This window comes from Aspergillus tubingensis, assembly GCF_013340325.1.
Source record: "Aspergillus tubingensis WU-2223L DNA, scaffold_11, whole genome shotgun sequence".
Classification (NCBI taxonomy): Eukaryota; Fungi; Ascomycota; class Eurotiomycetes; order Eurotiales; family Aspergillaceae; genus Aspergillus; species Aspergillus tubingensis.
Window position 1 is genome coordinate 443,830 of NW_023336285.1, and position 14,504 is coordinate 458,333.

The 14,504-nt window shown below is 50.7% G+C and overlaps 3 protein-coding genes across 3 annotated transcripts; all 3 read right to left on the minus strand.

The window, feature by feature from the left end:
• Nucleotides 1–1,266: 1,266 nt before the first annotated feature.
• On the minus strand, nucleotides 1,267–5,787 carry pex6 (AAA family ATPase peroxin 6; the record flags this gene model as incomplete). Its single annotated transcript, XM_035504588.1, has 3 exons — nucleotides 1,267–1,735; nucleotides 1,794–5,538; nucleotides 5,604–5,787. 3 exons carry the CDS (start codon nucleotides 5,785–5,787, stop codon nucleotides 1,267–1,269), a joined length of 4,398 nt encoding a protein of 1,465 aa, XP_035360481.1.
• Nucleotides 5,788–6,520: 733 nt separating this feature from the next.
• On the minus strand, nucleotides 6,521–8,928 carry AtWU_09483 (multicopper oxidase; the record flags this gene model as incomplete). The annotated part of the gene is made up of 8 exons (XM_035504589.1): nucleotides 6,521–6,901; nucleotides 6,973–7,559; nucleotides 7,614–7,758; nucleotides 7,814–7,866; nucleotides 7,925–8,314; nucleotides 8,361–8,384; nucleotides 8,435–8,531; nucleotides 8,590–8,928. 8 exons carry the CDS (start codon nucleotides 8,926–8,928, stop codon nucleotides 6,521–6,523), a joined length of 2,016 nt encoding a protein of 671 aa, XP_035360482.1.
• A 563-nt stretch (nucleotides 8,929–9,491) lies between these two features.
• On the minus strand, nucleotides 9,492–9,827 carry AtWU_09484 (uncharacterized protein; the record flags this gene model as incomplete). The annotated part of the gene is made up of 3 exons (XM_035504590.1): nucleotides 9,492–9,648; nucleotides 9,730–9,762; nucleotides 9,814–9,827. The coding sequence occupies 3 exons, from the start codon at nucleotides 9,825–9,827 to the stop codon at nucleotides 9,492–9,494; spliced, it is 204 nt and encodes a 67-aa protein (XP_035360483.1).
• Nucleotides 9,828–14,504: the final 4,677 nt, after the last annotated feature.

Here is a 14,504-nt window from a genome sequence, read left to right on the forward strand (position 1 = left end):
GGATCAAGGGCGAGTCGAAGAGAGAGAATTAGGGAAAGGGAGGAGGGAAGAAGAAGAGGAGGAGGAGGAAGGAGGAAGGTATATTGAATAAAGAGGGTAAAAGTAGGGAATCCCGCGGGAAAATAAGAGAGAAAGCAAAGCACGTCAGACCAGTTGAGGGTTGTAAGGCGACAGCGGAAATGGGAGGAAAGGAAGGGGAGGGACAGGGACAGGGAGGGGTGGTCACGGAACAAGGCTTCCACGCCCAAGCCCGTCATTACGACAAACGGATGCCATCCATTCATTATCCACCGGGATTATCGCAGCTCAATTTGGGAGGGAGCAACAATATCTCCCCGAGGTATGAGAAGCCAGAGCAGCTCTGGCTGGTCGAGGAGCAGCGAAATTGCGGGGAGGGAATCGCAGTGGCGGAGATGCTCCGTCGTCTGTTACCTAATGGATATGGGGTAATATCAAACAGGTACAACTTTCACTGCAGAGAACTACCAGTCAGTGCCAGCCTTACTTGCTTCTCAACCCACCATGGCACTGAATGGGACTGAATGATAAGAACCCCCGTGGTGCAGCTCATCTTGATTCGTGCACAGCGCCGAAGTCGAATCGCCGACCGCCAGTCAGGTTCAAGATAGTGGAGGAAGGGCTGCTGGAGAAGACCGGAGTCTAACCAGGTTTGGGTGACGGAGACGAAGCTTATTTGGCCGGTGAAACATGGATTGGGGCAAAGGACCTGCTCCGATTCCAGCAGAGATAAGCTCCCGCTCCTGGTTTAGATATCTCATAGTTATTATCCCAATGATGAGAATGTGGCAACACGGATGATTAGGGCAGCAATTGACTCACAGGAGGCAAACAGTTTGTGTCGGTTATCAGGAACCGATAAGAAGATAAGTCCCATTTCCCATATTTTTCTCTCTTATACCCAAGATAGAGCTGATTATCTTCCCTTTGACAGCAAAACTAATACCCATCGCTAACTGGAATTCAAGGTCCCCCTAACCCGAATGGGGTTAACGCATTCGGATCCGATCGTTATGAAGCACGCGAGCCGCATGCAATATCTGCCTGCATTCTGAAATAGCAAATGTTTGAATAGTACTATCATGGTATAATAACATCATAATCTCTTCTCACATGGTATGCAGTCATAACAGCTATGATATATGTATAATATGTACACCAGCCCTCCAGATAACCTGATATAATGATAATTAATACAACAGGTCATCTGGTGGCGCCAGGAATCAATCGTCCCCTGCCTCTTCCTCATCACTTGGATCCACCATCCTGTGCTAAGTGGTCAGTACGGATGATATAGTCCTCATCTCCCCCGTTGGTCACCCCATCCTCATCGTCCTCGCCAACATCATCGTAGCCTCCTCCCGTGCCCCGGTCGGCCGTCGGTCCGTCCAGAGACGAATCTGAGTCGCCGTTCGGCATGGCCACGAGCTTGTTCTTCGACTTGCCGCCTGTTCCTGCAGGGCTCTTCCCCTTACCCTTCCCACTAGCCGACTGGCCACTGGGTACTTGCTTGCCTTTACCCTTTCCGGAATCGTTGGCATGCGAGTCTCCATTGGTGGTGGGTCCGTCCATACTGAATTCCAGTTGATCTCCCGATTTGAGTGCCTCCAGCACTTCCTCAATGGTTTGGGGCGCGGAATTGCCCGACTCCTGCTTCTTCTTATCAACCGATTCGAACGTCTGTCGGATCCGCTCGAAGTGTTCCAGTTCCTTGGCACTGCGCGATGTCAGGTCGGGAAATCTTGAAATTAGAACAATCAGTTGCTGTGACTTACCTAACACTAGGAACCAGCTCATCCTGTGCTTCCTTGAAGTCTTCCTCTGTAACCATCACCGCCACATCCTCTGGCGTGGCCAAGTGGTCGAAGAAGTACGCCGTGCTGACCGGTTCTCCAGGGAGTTGCTTGATCTTCTCGTCAACAGCCGTAGCCTTGCGCGTAATTGCCTTGAGCATAGCATCCGAGCACAAGGCGTACAGATCGGCACCCGTGTAGGTCAGAGGCAGCCGATCGGCGACTCTGCGGAGCGATAAATCCGGCGACAATGTGAACTTTCTCGTCAGGGCCTCCAGAATAGTAGACTGCTTTTCATGGGTATCGGAGACACCCAGATAAAGCATCTTATCGAACCGACCAGGACGCAGAAGTGCCGTGTCGAGGAGGTCGGGCCGGTTGGTGGCACCAATGACAAAGACACCACCGCTGTTTTCCTCACCCCCGTTCATACCGTCGAGCTCCGCGAGAAGTTGACTGACAATGCGGTCCATGACACCGCCGCTATCTCCTTGGTTGCCTCGCTTAGGTGCGACGGAGTCCAATTCATCGAAGAAAACAACACAGGGCCGAGCATCCCGCGCCCGCTGGAAGACTCGGCGCACGTTCGCTTCGGACTCTCCAATGTACATGTTGAGCAGCTCCGGTCCCTTGACGGAGAAAAAGTTCAGAGAGAACTCGGTCGCAATAGCCTTCGCGAGTAATGTCTTGCCGGTACCTGGAGGTCCATAGAATAGGATACCACTTCGCTTCTTCATGCCTTTAGCGAATAACTCGGGTCGCTCGAGCGGTAGCTGAATGGTTTCAATCAGAGCATCCTTGACATTGGTCAAACCACCCACGTCGTCCCAGCTGACGTTGGGGATCTTCGGCGCGCCGATGGAATCAGCAAAGTTCTTTCTGGCGGCATCAACTGCCGCATCGAAATCAATCTTCGTAACTCCCCGTGCTGCGTCTCCGCCGGAGACTAGTACATCTCTAACACTGACGACCTGGCCGGCGTTCTTGCTCGCCAGTTCTGCCAATTTCTCGAGACGCGCCGTTCTTGCGGCTGAGGCTCGCTCAACAACATCCACCAAGTCTCCCGCAACGAGAGCGGCGGTCTTCAGAGCAACAGTAGACAAGTCAACATCAGGTGATGTCTTTATACCGCGTTCGGTGACAGCGTTGCGCAAAATCCCCTCACGTTCTTTCTCCTCCGGGGCACCCATCTCAAACTCGTGCGTGAACATGCTACGGATGCCTTCAGGGATCTGCTCCACATCTGTGGTGGTCGCGATCACAACTCGCGCATCCGCCACAATATCAGCCATCGCTGAGATGATACGGTCAGCCGTCAAAACTTCAATATGCTTGATCAAAAGAGCAGTGCATTCCGGCCCACAGTGGAAAGCGCGCTCTGCTCTGGCCTTCAAGTATGCTTCGGTCTTCACATCACCTCCATTGGCGCCACCTTCGGTCAAAATATCGTACGCATCGATGGGGAATGTATGAAGACCAATGTCAGCACAAGCGCGGTTTGCGATGGTCGCCTTGCCGATATGCCTCTGTTGGGATCTGATCAGGATGACGACCGGTTTCATGCCCAGTTGGATTGCACGGGGGCTGGTTGCCACTGACATCAGGTCTCGAATGCGCTGCTGCAACGGAGGAATAAACGACTGTGGGGTTTCCGTGATAAGGCCATGCGGAGTCGGAGCGTCGTTGGCGGCCCGTGGAACTGTCTTGACTCCAAGCCAATATTCCCATCCATTGTTGATAGTGCCTGGTACCCTGCTGACATCACTACCAGCCTGGACCATTCGGGTGGTGGCTGAATCGATAACAGCAACACCTCCCCACTGATTCTCGGGCCCATCCTGTTCATTGGACGTGCTAGGGACAACCTGTCCGACGCGGAACCAGGCGACGCCCACTTTCTTGGATGCGGTTTGGTTAGCATCAGTAACCTGGCCCAAACGAATAGTCACATCATCATCCTGGGCACCAGTGTCACCACCGGTTGTTACAGGAAAGACGGCTCGACCAAGTCCCTCATCGACGCTGATTCCCACAAGATCACCACCTTTGAGTAGTCGTCGTTTCGATTCAAAATATTGCTTGAGACCAGCAAACAGAGCGGGTTGAAGGACACGGTCCATGGACAATGGAGTAGACACTTTAAGTAAAGTTACTTCCTTCGCCACAGGTGGACTCCGCACGACACTTGACTTCACCTGGTGCAAAAGACCAGGTTTAGCTCCATTGGCCGCAGCAAAAGCGATCGGGGAGATGCGTAGATATTTTGGGTTCTCCAGATTGTTCAAGAGCAGAGGCGGGACGAAGACAGAAGGAGTCAAGCGCGTTGGCGCACGCTGAGAGATACTCGACCGTCGCTCGCCAGACTGGTTGATCGAATACCGAGGTTTAGCCGATGGCAGGCCTGGGAGTCCGTATATCTTAGCAGCACGCCAATTTCCAGAGTCCTCCTCTTGTTCGTTGAAGCTTCCAAGCTTAATAGAGGCGAACATATTCAGCTGCGGTTCTTCAGTGGCCTCAATCCTGACCCAGTCTCCTGAAAAGCAACCAATCTTTGCAAGTGTGCTAATATCCACAAAGATGAATGATTCGGTATCATCATCTTCCCGTGGCCTTGGGTGGAGAAGGTCGCTCGATACCCTCCGAAGCAAGCCTTCCGCCTTGAATACCTTCCCGCCGTTTGTTCGCCCAGGGCGCATGGTCGTAGAGGTGAAGTTAGACGCCACGGACCCAGGAGTATGTGTACCGTCCCCACGGCGACCACCTGCCCGAGGTGTGGCAGCAGTCATCGCGGACATGACGCCGGACGGCGGTTGGGGTAGCTCAGGGGCAGCAAGAGAGATCATGTCATCTAGGGAGTCGTCCGATGTGTCGCTAGCATTTCCTGATCCTTCCGTCTCCGACTCATCTGCCGTCGATGTAGCTTCGACCTCTGTGCTGCTCTCCACCGGCTTATCCTCCGCGGCGGAGTAGAACTGTTCGTTGGACGTGTCATCTGCTTCGTCTTCCGCGACTTGCTTCAGAAGACCCGAACTCGACCGTAAGCTTCGCTGTGACCGATGGCCCTGTGGCCGTGCCTGGATCAAAACCACTTTGGTTGTTGGCATCAGCAGGCCCTGAGAAACCGGCTCGCAGTACGAGATGCGCGCAGGAGGGGACGGGGCATAGGTGATGGGATGGGGCGGTAGTGGGAGGGGCAGTACATCGCCAGTATGCACCACCTTCTCAGCTCCCAAGGCCTGCCGTACAGCAGCCGTCAGCCTATCTTCCGTCTCCGCTGCCGCCTTTTTCGACTGCTTCTTGGCCTCGACACCACCTTTCCCTCCCTTCGCCCAATGTCCGTTAGGCCCATTCTGACTGGGCGTAAAACCTCCACCGAACTTGTTTTGAACATCGTCGTGGTTCCGGAGGAGATTCCGCTCCACAGTCACGTAGATGGTGTCCAAAGGTAGAGGCGCAACATCCAACAGCTGAATCTCAATGGGACGTTGTGCTTGGAGGGTATGACGAGTGGGATCAAGCTTGCTCAGGGCATCGGTGAATGGTTGCAGAGAAGTCGCCGAGCTTGGGAAAAGGACGGTGGAGTGAGGGAGCGGCGACTGGGAAGAGCGTTCTTTGGACTGCGGCCGAACGGGAATGATGGTCCAGGCTAGATCCTCAACCGCGTTCGAGCCCGGTTGGTACGGCGAGACGGCGATGTAGTAGATGTCTGTTTCCTTTCCAGTCCCTTCTACATAGCCGGTGAATTCCAAGTCAGCGGAGTAGTACAACCCTGGTGCGGTATGTTTCCCTTACCGGAAGTGTGAAAGAGGTCACCGGCCAGATCCTCGGACACAACCCCGACATTCCCGCGGAGCTGAGGATCGAGCGAGAGACGGGCGGAGATGGGTGCTCGATTGCGCATCCGTCGTCTCACTGCATTCCGTCTCCGCCGCCTGGGCTGGTCTGAGTTGTTGAAGTCACGGTGTTCGAGGTCCATGATCGGAGGCGCGGGTCTGGTCAATTGCCGTGTGCTGGGCGGGGAGTGATGGGTGGTGTCTTTCCGCGACACAAGATATGATGAGGGGAAGGAGGAATTGCCACACAGAGAAGGAAGAAGTGGTCACATTCCTCGCCCAGTAGCGACTCAGGATAATGGAAGGAAAGGGAAGAGAAAGCCACCGATGGGACTAGTGTGCAGAGGAAGAGAGAAGCGGAGAGTCGCGACACAAGTCCGGGGAGAACGACGAGGCCGCCGCAGCAGCTACTGTTGCTCGGCACCGCCCGCCCTCGTTTCTGCCCCTTCCCGATGCCGAGGTTCACAAGATCTTCCTTCTTTCCCCAACTTTTGGGGTCTCTCCCTGATCCACTCTTGACACATGGACTGCTGTGCACATTCCTAGGTTTAGGTGTGGTAGCATTGAATTCCATTGTATTCTTCTACTGTACAGGCTCATTCCTGGAAATGGCCAGTACGAGTGATAAAAACTAGTCATCTAGCAAATTTGATCTGTGATAATTGAATATATATCTTGAGCCGCCTATTACCACCGTGTTGCTTCATCAAATATGATATTCAAGAACAAGATCATACTACTATAATACTGCCAGCACCAGAACGTACTACTATAGCACAACTCTGACAACACAAATGAAGCCACGTTTCTTTTCGCTACTGTTAGTATCAGTCACGTTCATTGACTCCCAACATTTATCCTCCCCAAACACAGACCTCAAATCCCCGAATCATCCTGAAACCTCCCATTCGGATTCCAATGATTCGAAGCATTCGCAAACCAAGCATCCCAACTCTGACACGTCCGATCCAATTGGATTCTCGCAACAGTAGAGTCTTCAATCCCCGCCTTGAAAGCCGGCTGCTCTTCCAGGACCTGGAAAGCCAAACCCGCAGAAGCATGCCATGCAATATGGCAATGTAGAGTCCAGGAGCCTGGATTGTCGGTCTTGAATGCAATCACGATAAAGCCATTCTGTGGGAGAAGAACGGCGTCGCGACGGCGTGGGTTTTCCAGATATAGGTCTAGGTCTTCGCTGCTGTTGTACTTGTCGGTGGAGTATTGTAGGACGGCGAAGTCGTGGCCGTGGAGGTGGATCTGAGGGTATACCAGTTAGTGTAAGGTGCGGCTTGGTTATTGTAAAAAGGGGGATGGGAAGAAAAGCTTACTGGATGTGCGTTGGGTGCCAGATTGCCTCCAGTTACTGGGGGCGTAGCGACGATGTTACCCCCAATTATCAGCATGGAGTTCCATGTGGTCTGCGCGGGCTGGGCCTCAGCAGCTAAGTAGATGACCTCACTACTGTTATAAGGAGGATCGAGGTGATTGACTGTTGGCTCCGCGTAGTTCACCCAAAGAGTATCGTTCAGGAACTGCCAGAAGTTGACAGTCACCTCAGGGTCATCTCCCACCGCTGAGAGGTTCCATTGGCCAATGGTAACGCTCATTGTCTCGATAGGCGATTGTGCCATGGTGTACTTAACCATTGGGATGATGGGGGGTGGCTCATCAATAGTCCAAGGGACGACCGGCACCAAGTCCAGCATGTCACTGCAGGTGTTGTTGTATGCGTGTGCGGTCGTTGTCGGGATCGGTGGATGTGAGCCGCCTCCATACCAGAGGATACCCTGTCTGGCATCTGGGATGGTTTCGAAGTTGTGGCACCCGGTAGCGGGATCGGTTCGGATCCAGTAGGCCATATTCATGGAGTCACTGAAGTCGGTCTTGGTCTCGAGGAGGATATGGTATCTCTGGCCTGGGCCCTGTTAGAATGTGCAAAGGGCTTTGACTCAAGTTGGTGAAGACACACCTATCCCGACATATATATGGTCTGTCGTGTAGGGTTGGACCGGTACTAGATCCATGCCGACCACTGTGAGGTTGTGACCATCAATGCTGAAGATGAAGGTCGTATCGGTTGACCCATTGATAAGTCTGAGAATGTATTTTTTCCCCTGAGCACCAGTTAGCTATGAATAAATGTGACAAATGATAGCAGTGGTTGCCTACAGGTTGAACCTTCTTGTGGTATCTTCTCTCCGGAAAAGAACCAGCATAGCTTCCTATACTGCGTTAAAACAAAACACTGCGTCAAAGGAGGACAAGATCTCTATGACTTACCATGTCCATTAAGCAGAATACTAGTCTGCTTCGGTGGGACTCGAGTCGAATTGTTCGCAAACTGCTCTTGATAGTACAACTGGAAGGCACTTTGGTGGTTGTGGTCCGTGAAGATGATGGGATCGATAGCTTTGTCAAAATTTGCTGATGTTGGTCCATGGATTGTCAATGGCCCCAACACACCATCGGAGTACTGAAGACTGTAGTGGCTATGGTACCATGTTGTGCCATACTGGGTTGTATTGAACACATGGTTGAAGGTGTCTCCAGGTGCTATGGGACATTGAGTTACCCCAGGCACACCATCCATGAGACCATTGCTTAGCATTCGGAGTCCATGCATATGAACTGCCGTTCCATTTCTCCTGAGATTATTCTTGACAGTGATGTCTAATGCTATAAGCGTGGGCCAAGGCAAGGTATGCACACAACTTACTTATCCAGTCTCCCCAGCATGTCTCTAGTCTCGTGAGAATTAGTCTAACAAGTCATGGACAAGGCGGCACTTACGGATCCAAGGACCAGGGTAGCTATTATTGAAGACCTTGGCATAGGGAAATTCAATACCATCCAGATTCAACGATCGTTCGCCCACTGTGAGAATATACTAGGCCATGTTAATCTTGGTAATGTACTTCAGAGAAGCAGGGTCTAATTGAACATACTTTGCGTTCAATCCCAACAGGCCATCTCGTTTCATAGTCCGTGTTTATGTCAAAGTCCAGTGAAGAATTGGTCCGATGCTTGAGCCAGACGCTTCGGTTCTCCGGCGTAGGATTGTATGTATACTCAGCTGCCATGGAAGGATAGTGACACCTAAAAGGCTCGCCAAGGGTCTCTTCCGCGGCACCAGGGGGTACGAAAGAGAGGTCTTTGGGAGCAGGCGGCGTAAGATCTACATCATCGAGCTGCAATGGGTATTGCAGCGAGGGCTGTTGAGTTTCATGGAAGGATGGAAATCCGAAATAAGTAATAATAGCAATAAGGTAGGTCTGGAGAGACATTTTGGACGGTCCTCTAGGCTTGAGCGAAGACTTCAAGGCTTACCACTATAGAAGTGAACTTGTTCGCCATAGGAAGGAGGGTGTCTACTATTTGAGAAAAGCAAGCAGTGAGATACGTCCTTAACCACGCTGGGCGGGCGTCATGCTGCAGCAATGATCCTTGAGAATGAGGCAACTCATTAACGAGCAGCTTTGCTTGTTCATACGGATTTGGACCACTAAGCTACGAGTTCGTTTGGATGTTCGAAGGGACATTCCCTGGAACATTGCTGTGGCTTGCGTTTAACAGAACAAGCGAGGTCGGATATGGTAGTATACTATTCGATAAGTTCTATGTAATTGGATGTCGGGCGCTTCCGGGTTCGTAATGTGTGGAATTACTGGTTTAAAATGAACCGTCAGTCCTGATCTTTCAACTTGACATGTATATATCCTAGGTTTCTCGGAAGACTCGAGATATTCTAATTCGGAAATCAATGGTTACTCCGGACCCAGAAGGCTCGGGGTATTCTAATGTGGAATCAATGATTAACTCCGGACGCAGATATTGGGACAGAGGCATCCTAGGGAACAGAGAATACGAAGGCCTCAGGCAGCATTCGCAAGACTCTCAAGCTCACTATGGTCAGAAAGGGCACACATACGCTGATACAGACTGACATAAGGTTAGGAGTATCCTTGGTCCAGATGAACGGGCCCTGGATTATATCCGAGACATGCCTACGAGCCACGACGGCAAACAATTAACTTTGAGATGAGTGGGATGCCAATGGCTTCGGTCATGTTAGGCAGGCAAAGTACATTGCGGGTTGATGGCGCTCGTATCGCGAGCTGCTGATATCTAGTCAGCGTGACTAGCTCTCGAAAGAGTAAATCCAGACACACCTTATAGGTCCCATATTTGAATGGAGAAGTAGCTGTGCCGTTGGCTACTCGTTTCGTAGTAAGCGGCAAGACAGCATCCGCTGTTGATACGTCAGCTAAAACTACGATCTTCTGCCGCTGAACTCAGCAAATTCACAACGATATTAACCAATGAAAGATTTCAAGGAGCAAAATGACTGCTGGACAGATTGGTTACTGACCAAGCCATCAGGTCAGACAATCTGAGATGGATACGAAGTGCAGATTATGTATCCCGCTCCCCCAATAGTACCGTGCATGACCCGGGAATCTCATAGGCGTTGCAAGCCCTTATACATCCAATAAGTTGCCTTGGTCTTTTGAGCAAAATATGGCAGGTTGCTGAACATTATGGCATAACAGTCTTCCTTGTAGCATAGGCCAGAATGAATGATGTAGTGCATGGTATAAGCTTCGTCGTCAGAAGCTGTATCTGTATGACCCTACTCATGAACAGTATATAACAAAGGCATCCAATTTACCTCTTATGGCCATATTTGTACTATGGTGCTGTGCTCTACTCAAGCACCTTCCGTAGGAAACCTGAAATGTTATCATGTATCAAATTCATACCACTCACGACCGGCGGTATGCGGTATGTGACAAAGAAGGTTAGCCGATGTTCCACAATTCCACTCACTCGGAGTCTATCAACCATCTTTGAAGATTTGGTGAATATTGTGTATCTGGGTTGCAAAGAGGCCGCCCCTCGCCTCCGATTTTTGGGAGCGAGCTCTTTGTTACTACAGTTATTGTGCGGATTTTCAAAGCAAAAATCGAAACATCAGTGGAAAGCTGAACTCCATGTTTCGAGGATGACCCCGGAAACCAGGAGCCGCACGACTGGCAGCCGGGCCCTTTTTTTCTGCAATCCGTGCGACCATATCCGCAATCGACCCATTGCGCCGGGTGCGCCCTTGGAAGTAAACGGAGGCAGCATGTATCAATGATGGCCATCTGCCCGATATGCGTCGATTAATATGAAGATCCAGCCATCCTTAGGACTGACCGACATTTGCTGTGTAACCGACATGCGGACCCGACGAACACCACACGGATCATTGGTTGCCCCTAGATTTCAATGCAAGACTCGCTTAGCCTCGGGCTGAAGTGGTTCAGCTATGCGGCTACATTCCAAGATCGACCTGGAGGATACTCGCCCTATCTTCGGTGATATGTGATGCACAAAGCGTGGAGCCTCATGTTCGAGACAGCATATGCGACCAGATCGAGGCTCACGGAATCAGCCGTGTTTTTACATGCTGTGCTATTGAGGTCCATGGAGGTGGGAATGTTCCTCACCGCAGTCGTGATCGGGATTGCCTTCTTGATCGTAGTTGTTTGAAGTATTGGCGACAGCATCGAAGAAGCAAACACAACACCCACCCTCCGTCCAGGCCGGGCCATCGTGTGATTACCTAGTACTGTAGACCGCTGCACTATCAACCATTGGCTCAATAATACCATCTTCAGATCTAGAACGGACCGCGTTAGCCCCTTCTTCTCTCCCTGGTACTAGGGTCTTGCAGTAGCTGGCTTGGCCAACACGGATGTCGTTCCTTTTGATCAGAAAAGCCTCATACAAACGAGCCCGTGCTAGTAACTACCCTATCCATTGCCGATCTGGATGAACTAGCTTCAAATTAGTACACAAAGATCAGTTGATACCCAAATCAAAGAGGCGATCATCTAATTATCCTTTTGCAGCAAGTGTGCTGTCAAAGTTTTCGCAAGCCTTTTTCAGGGAAGCTCCTAGGATAGTAGCGTAGAGTCAAATTCCCCTAGTGTCCGAATTAGTCCCGAGAGACCCCCTGATCGCGGAAGCTTCCACGAGAGAGGTGTAAATATGCCGACGACAGGTGTAGAAAGATGCAAGGTCTTGCTTTCTTCTTGAAGATCAAAGTGGGATCCCATCGTATTATTCATGATAGTCCTAGGAGGGGTCGGGCAGGATGCTTGGGAACCATAGCGGGTAAGGGTGCTTCTTCTTAGGGAGCTAGCCAAAGCGAATAAGGGGTTCCATTAATGCTCGCCTTGAAGTTAGTAGATCGTGTTGCACCGAGGCAAGCTATGACCCAATGTTTGCCAGAGGAAATCTAGAGGGAATCTGGACTAGCATATTGATGGTAAAGTGGATGTTTTGAGACAGCCTCAAAATACTACTCTGTATACTATTCGCTAACGGGGAAGCTGCGGGTTGACAACAATGTACCATACTGAGATACTGCGTTTTTTTTTTTTTTTTTTTTTTTTTTTCCAGTGAATAAATGAGCAAGTGTGAAGGTTTCGGCATTGTCACAGAAACAATCTCCGCTTGGGTCCAAATTATGAGGATTTCTAAATCCACGTTCCACATCACTAAGCCAGCCCCTTCTGCATTCATTCTGGCCCTATTCCCAGGATATTGAACCCCTGACTGAAGCAGAGACGTCCAGGAACAGCCCCTTAGAAGTAGGTGGTATTAGGTAAGATGGCGCTTCACACACAGATGAATGCATCTACATCGGAGGGGAGTGACAGGCAAATAAATTCTGGTATCTGTTGGTTACCGCGAGACAGAACACGTCTCACCAGTAGGTGGGTGAATGGAGATGCAGCCGTTCAGGTCCTAGAACAATGTTCCTGCACTTTGACGCCAGATAGTTGACATGAACTGCAATGAGCCCAAAGTGGTGAGAAGATCATCAGATAAACCACGAGACAGGCCAATTGATGATCCTGCTAAAAAAAGCTCCGACTACAACCAGGCAGTCTGCTATGTATAGTACCTGCAACTAGTGAATGTTCGATAGACAGTGTCTGTCAACTCTCAACGACCGACAGGGGGATCCCGTCCATGTTCCATCAAAATTGTGCTGCCTTCGACGGCGGCAGAGCACCAGATAATATATAGAAACGGGTAGAACAAACGCCCATTCCGCAATTAGTTTAGTGCTTGCAGAGCTCGACACTCTGTTGGTCGTAGAAGGGAAGAAGCAAAGACATGACAGGTTTTGGGGCCTCATCTCATACCTTGGTCCTGATTGTGGCGCAGCAGACATCAGGAAGCCGTGACATGCACGACTTGGTACTTCAGACTGGAAGTACAAAGCAGATTCCAGGTCGCTGGGCTCCAGAATTAACCCCACTTTGTTCTACTGGTCCTCTTAATGGTCTGTCCTCCCTGGTCTGATAATGTCTCACTTTGGGATTGCCGAGTTTTTCAGCTACTAGCCTCGTATTCAAGGGCGTCCCGGTCGGGGAATGACAAAGCAATGAATAAAAACACAGAGGCCTGTCACACAAATACTCCAGTCTGCGACAGTTTATGTAGGGCGAGGAAGAGATTGACTCCCGCGCGTCAGCGGAACAGTTAGGAAAGCGACACTTTTCATGGTCATTGGCTGTTGCCCTGCTGCAAGTGGTGAGAGACCCTCCAATCACTGAGATGTTGTTGGCATTTGAGGGGGTTGCCATGCACCTCATCGTCATAACAATGAGGCTCATATCCTCCAATGTACTTCGTAGTTAGACGGGAAGCACAAGGATCTACGAATGCTGAGGCTGGTCTGCGAAAATTTGGTGCATCAGATTCAACCCAGGCTACGTGGGTGGCTACGAGGCGGTTGGGGATTGGCTCAGAAAAGATCAGCCTGTCATAAAAGACAGATCCAATGGCATCAGCGACCTCCGCGGTTCGGTCCTCCACGGCCAAGGTCAGTGCAAAGCTCGGCCATGTTGGTGTTGTCCCTTTCTTAGCTCCGTCTTTGGGGTTGGTTACCCAAGTAGGTAGGTCTTTCGTAGTCGGTTATTACCTTGTTAGTACTTAGTACTAGTTAATACTCCCGGAGGCGGGCAGTGGTACTGTATCATATGATAACAGTAAGCGGAGACGGAATTTCTGATTGGCTCTCAACAGGAATTGTGTTGGCGGATGACAGTTTGCGCGATTAGTAAATAAATGAAGTGCTCCTGCTGAGATACATCGTTGCAGGTGTTGATAAATTGGTTGCTTTTGTTTGGTACGGAAGCAAGGTCGAGCCGTGTCCCAAACCCCGAACAAACATCGACCATTCTACTACGGAGGGACAACCATACGACTACGAGATCTCAAAGGAAAAGGACAGCAAGTCCAGGACAAAGTTTAAATTGCCCAAAGTTCCTCCGAGGTTCTGGAGCGTATGGATACTGTTAGTTCTATCGACCCCGTTGGTCTCTATTTTCGGCAGTCCCGGTATGAGCCCCCACTCCAGTTGGAATTACGCTGCGCTATCATTGGCCAGCCCTGGTGAGAGCGGGACCCGGATGAAGCGGAGAACGGGAGATAACGGCCCCGACCACGGATGTATTACCATCCGCCCGTAACTTACACACCAACCTGAGGCGCAAAGCGTGTAAATGAATTACCGTCTTGGCCGTCGAAGAGAATCGTCCCCGATGGGGCAATGCGAGATGGTCCATCCAATGGAATTTTGTCTTACTCTCCGACTATCCCTAGATTAGGCTAGCGCAACTCGTCTATCAGGCAGACATCGAAGACGACTCAGCCCGGATGAACAGCCTCAGTCTCCCTTACCTTCCAAGTGCCATGATCCATACTTGACCCCATCCTTTTCCTTCCACGTTCTATCATCTCCGCTATCCGTATTCATTATTCACCTTTCCCCCCAAACCCTCCTGTATAGCGTCCGTTT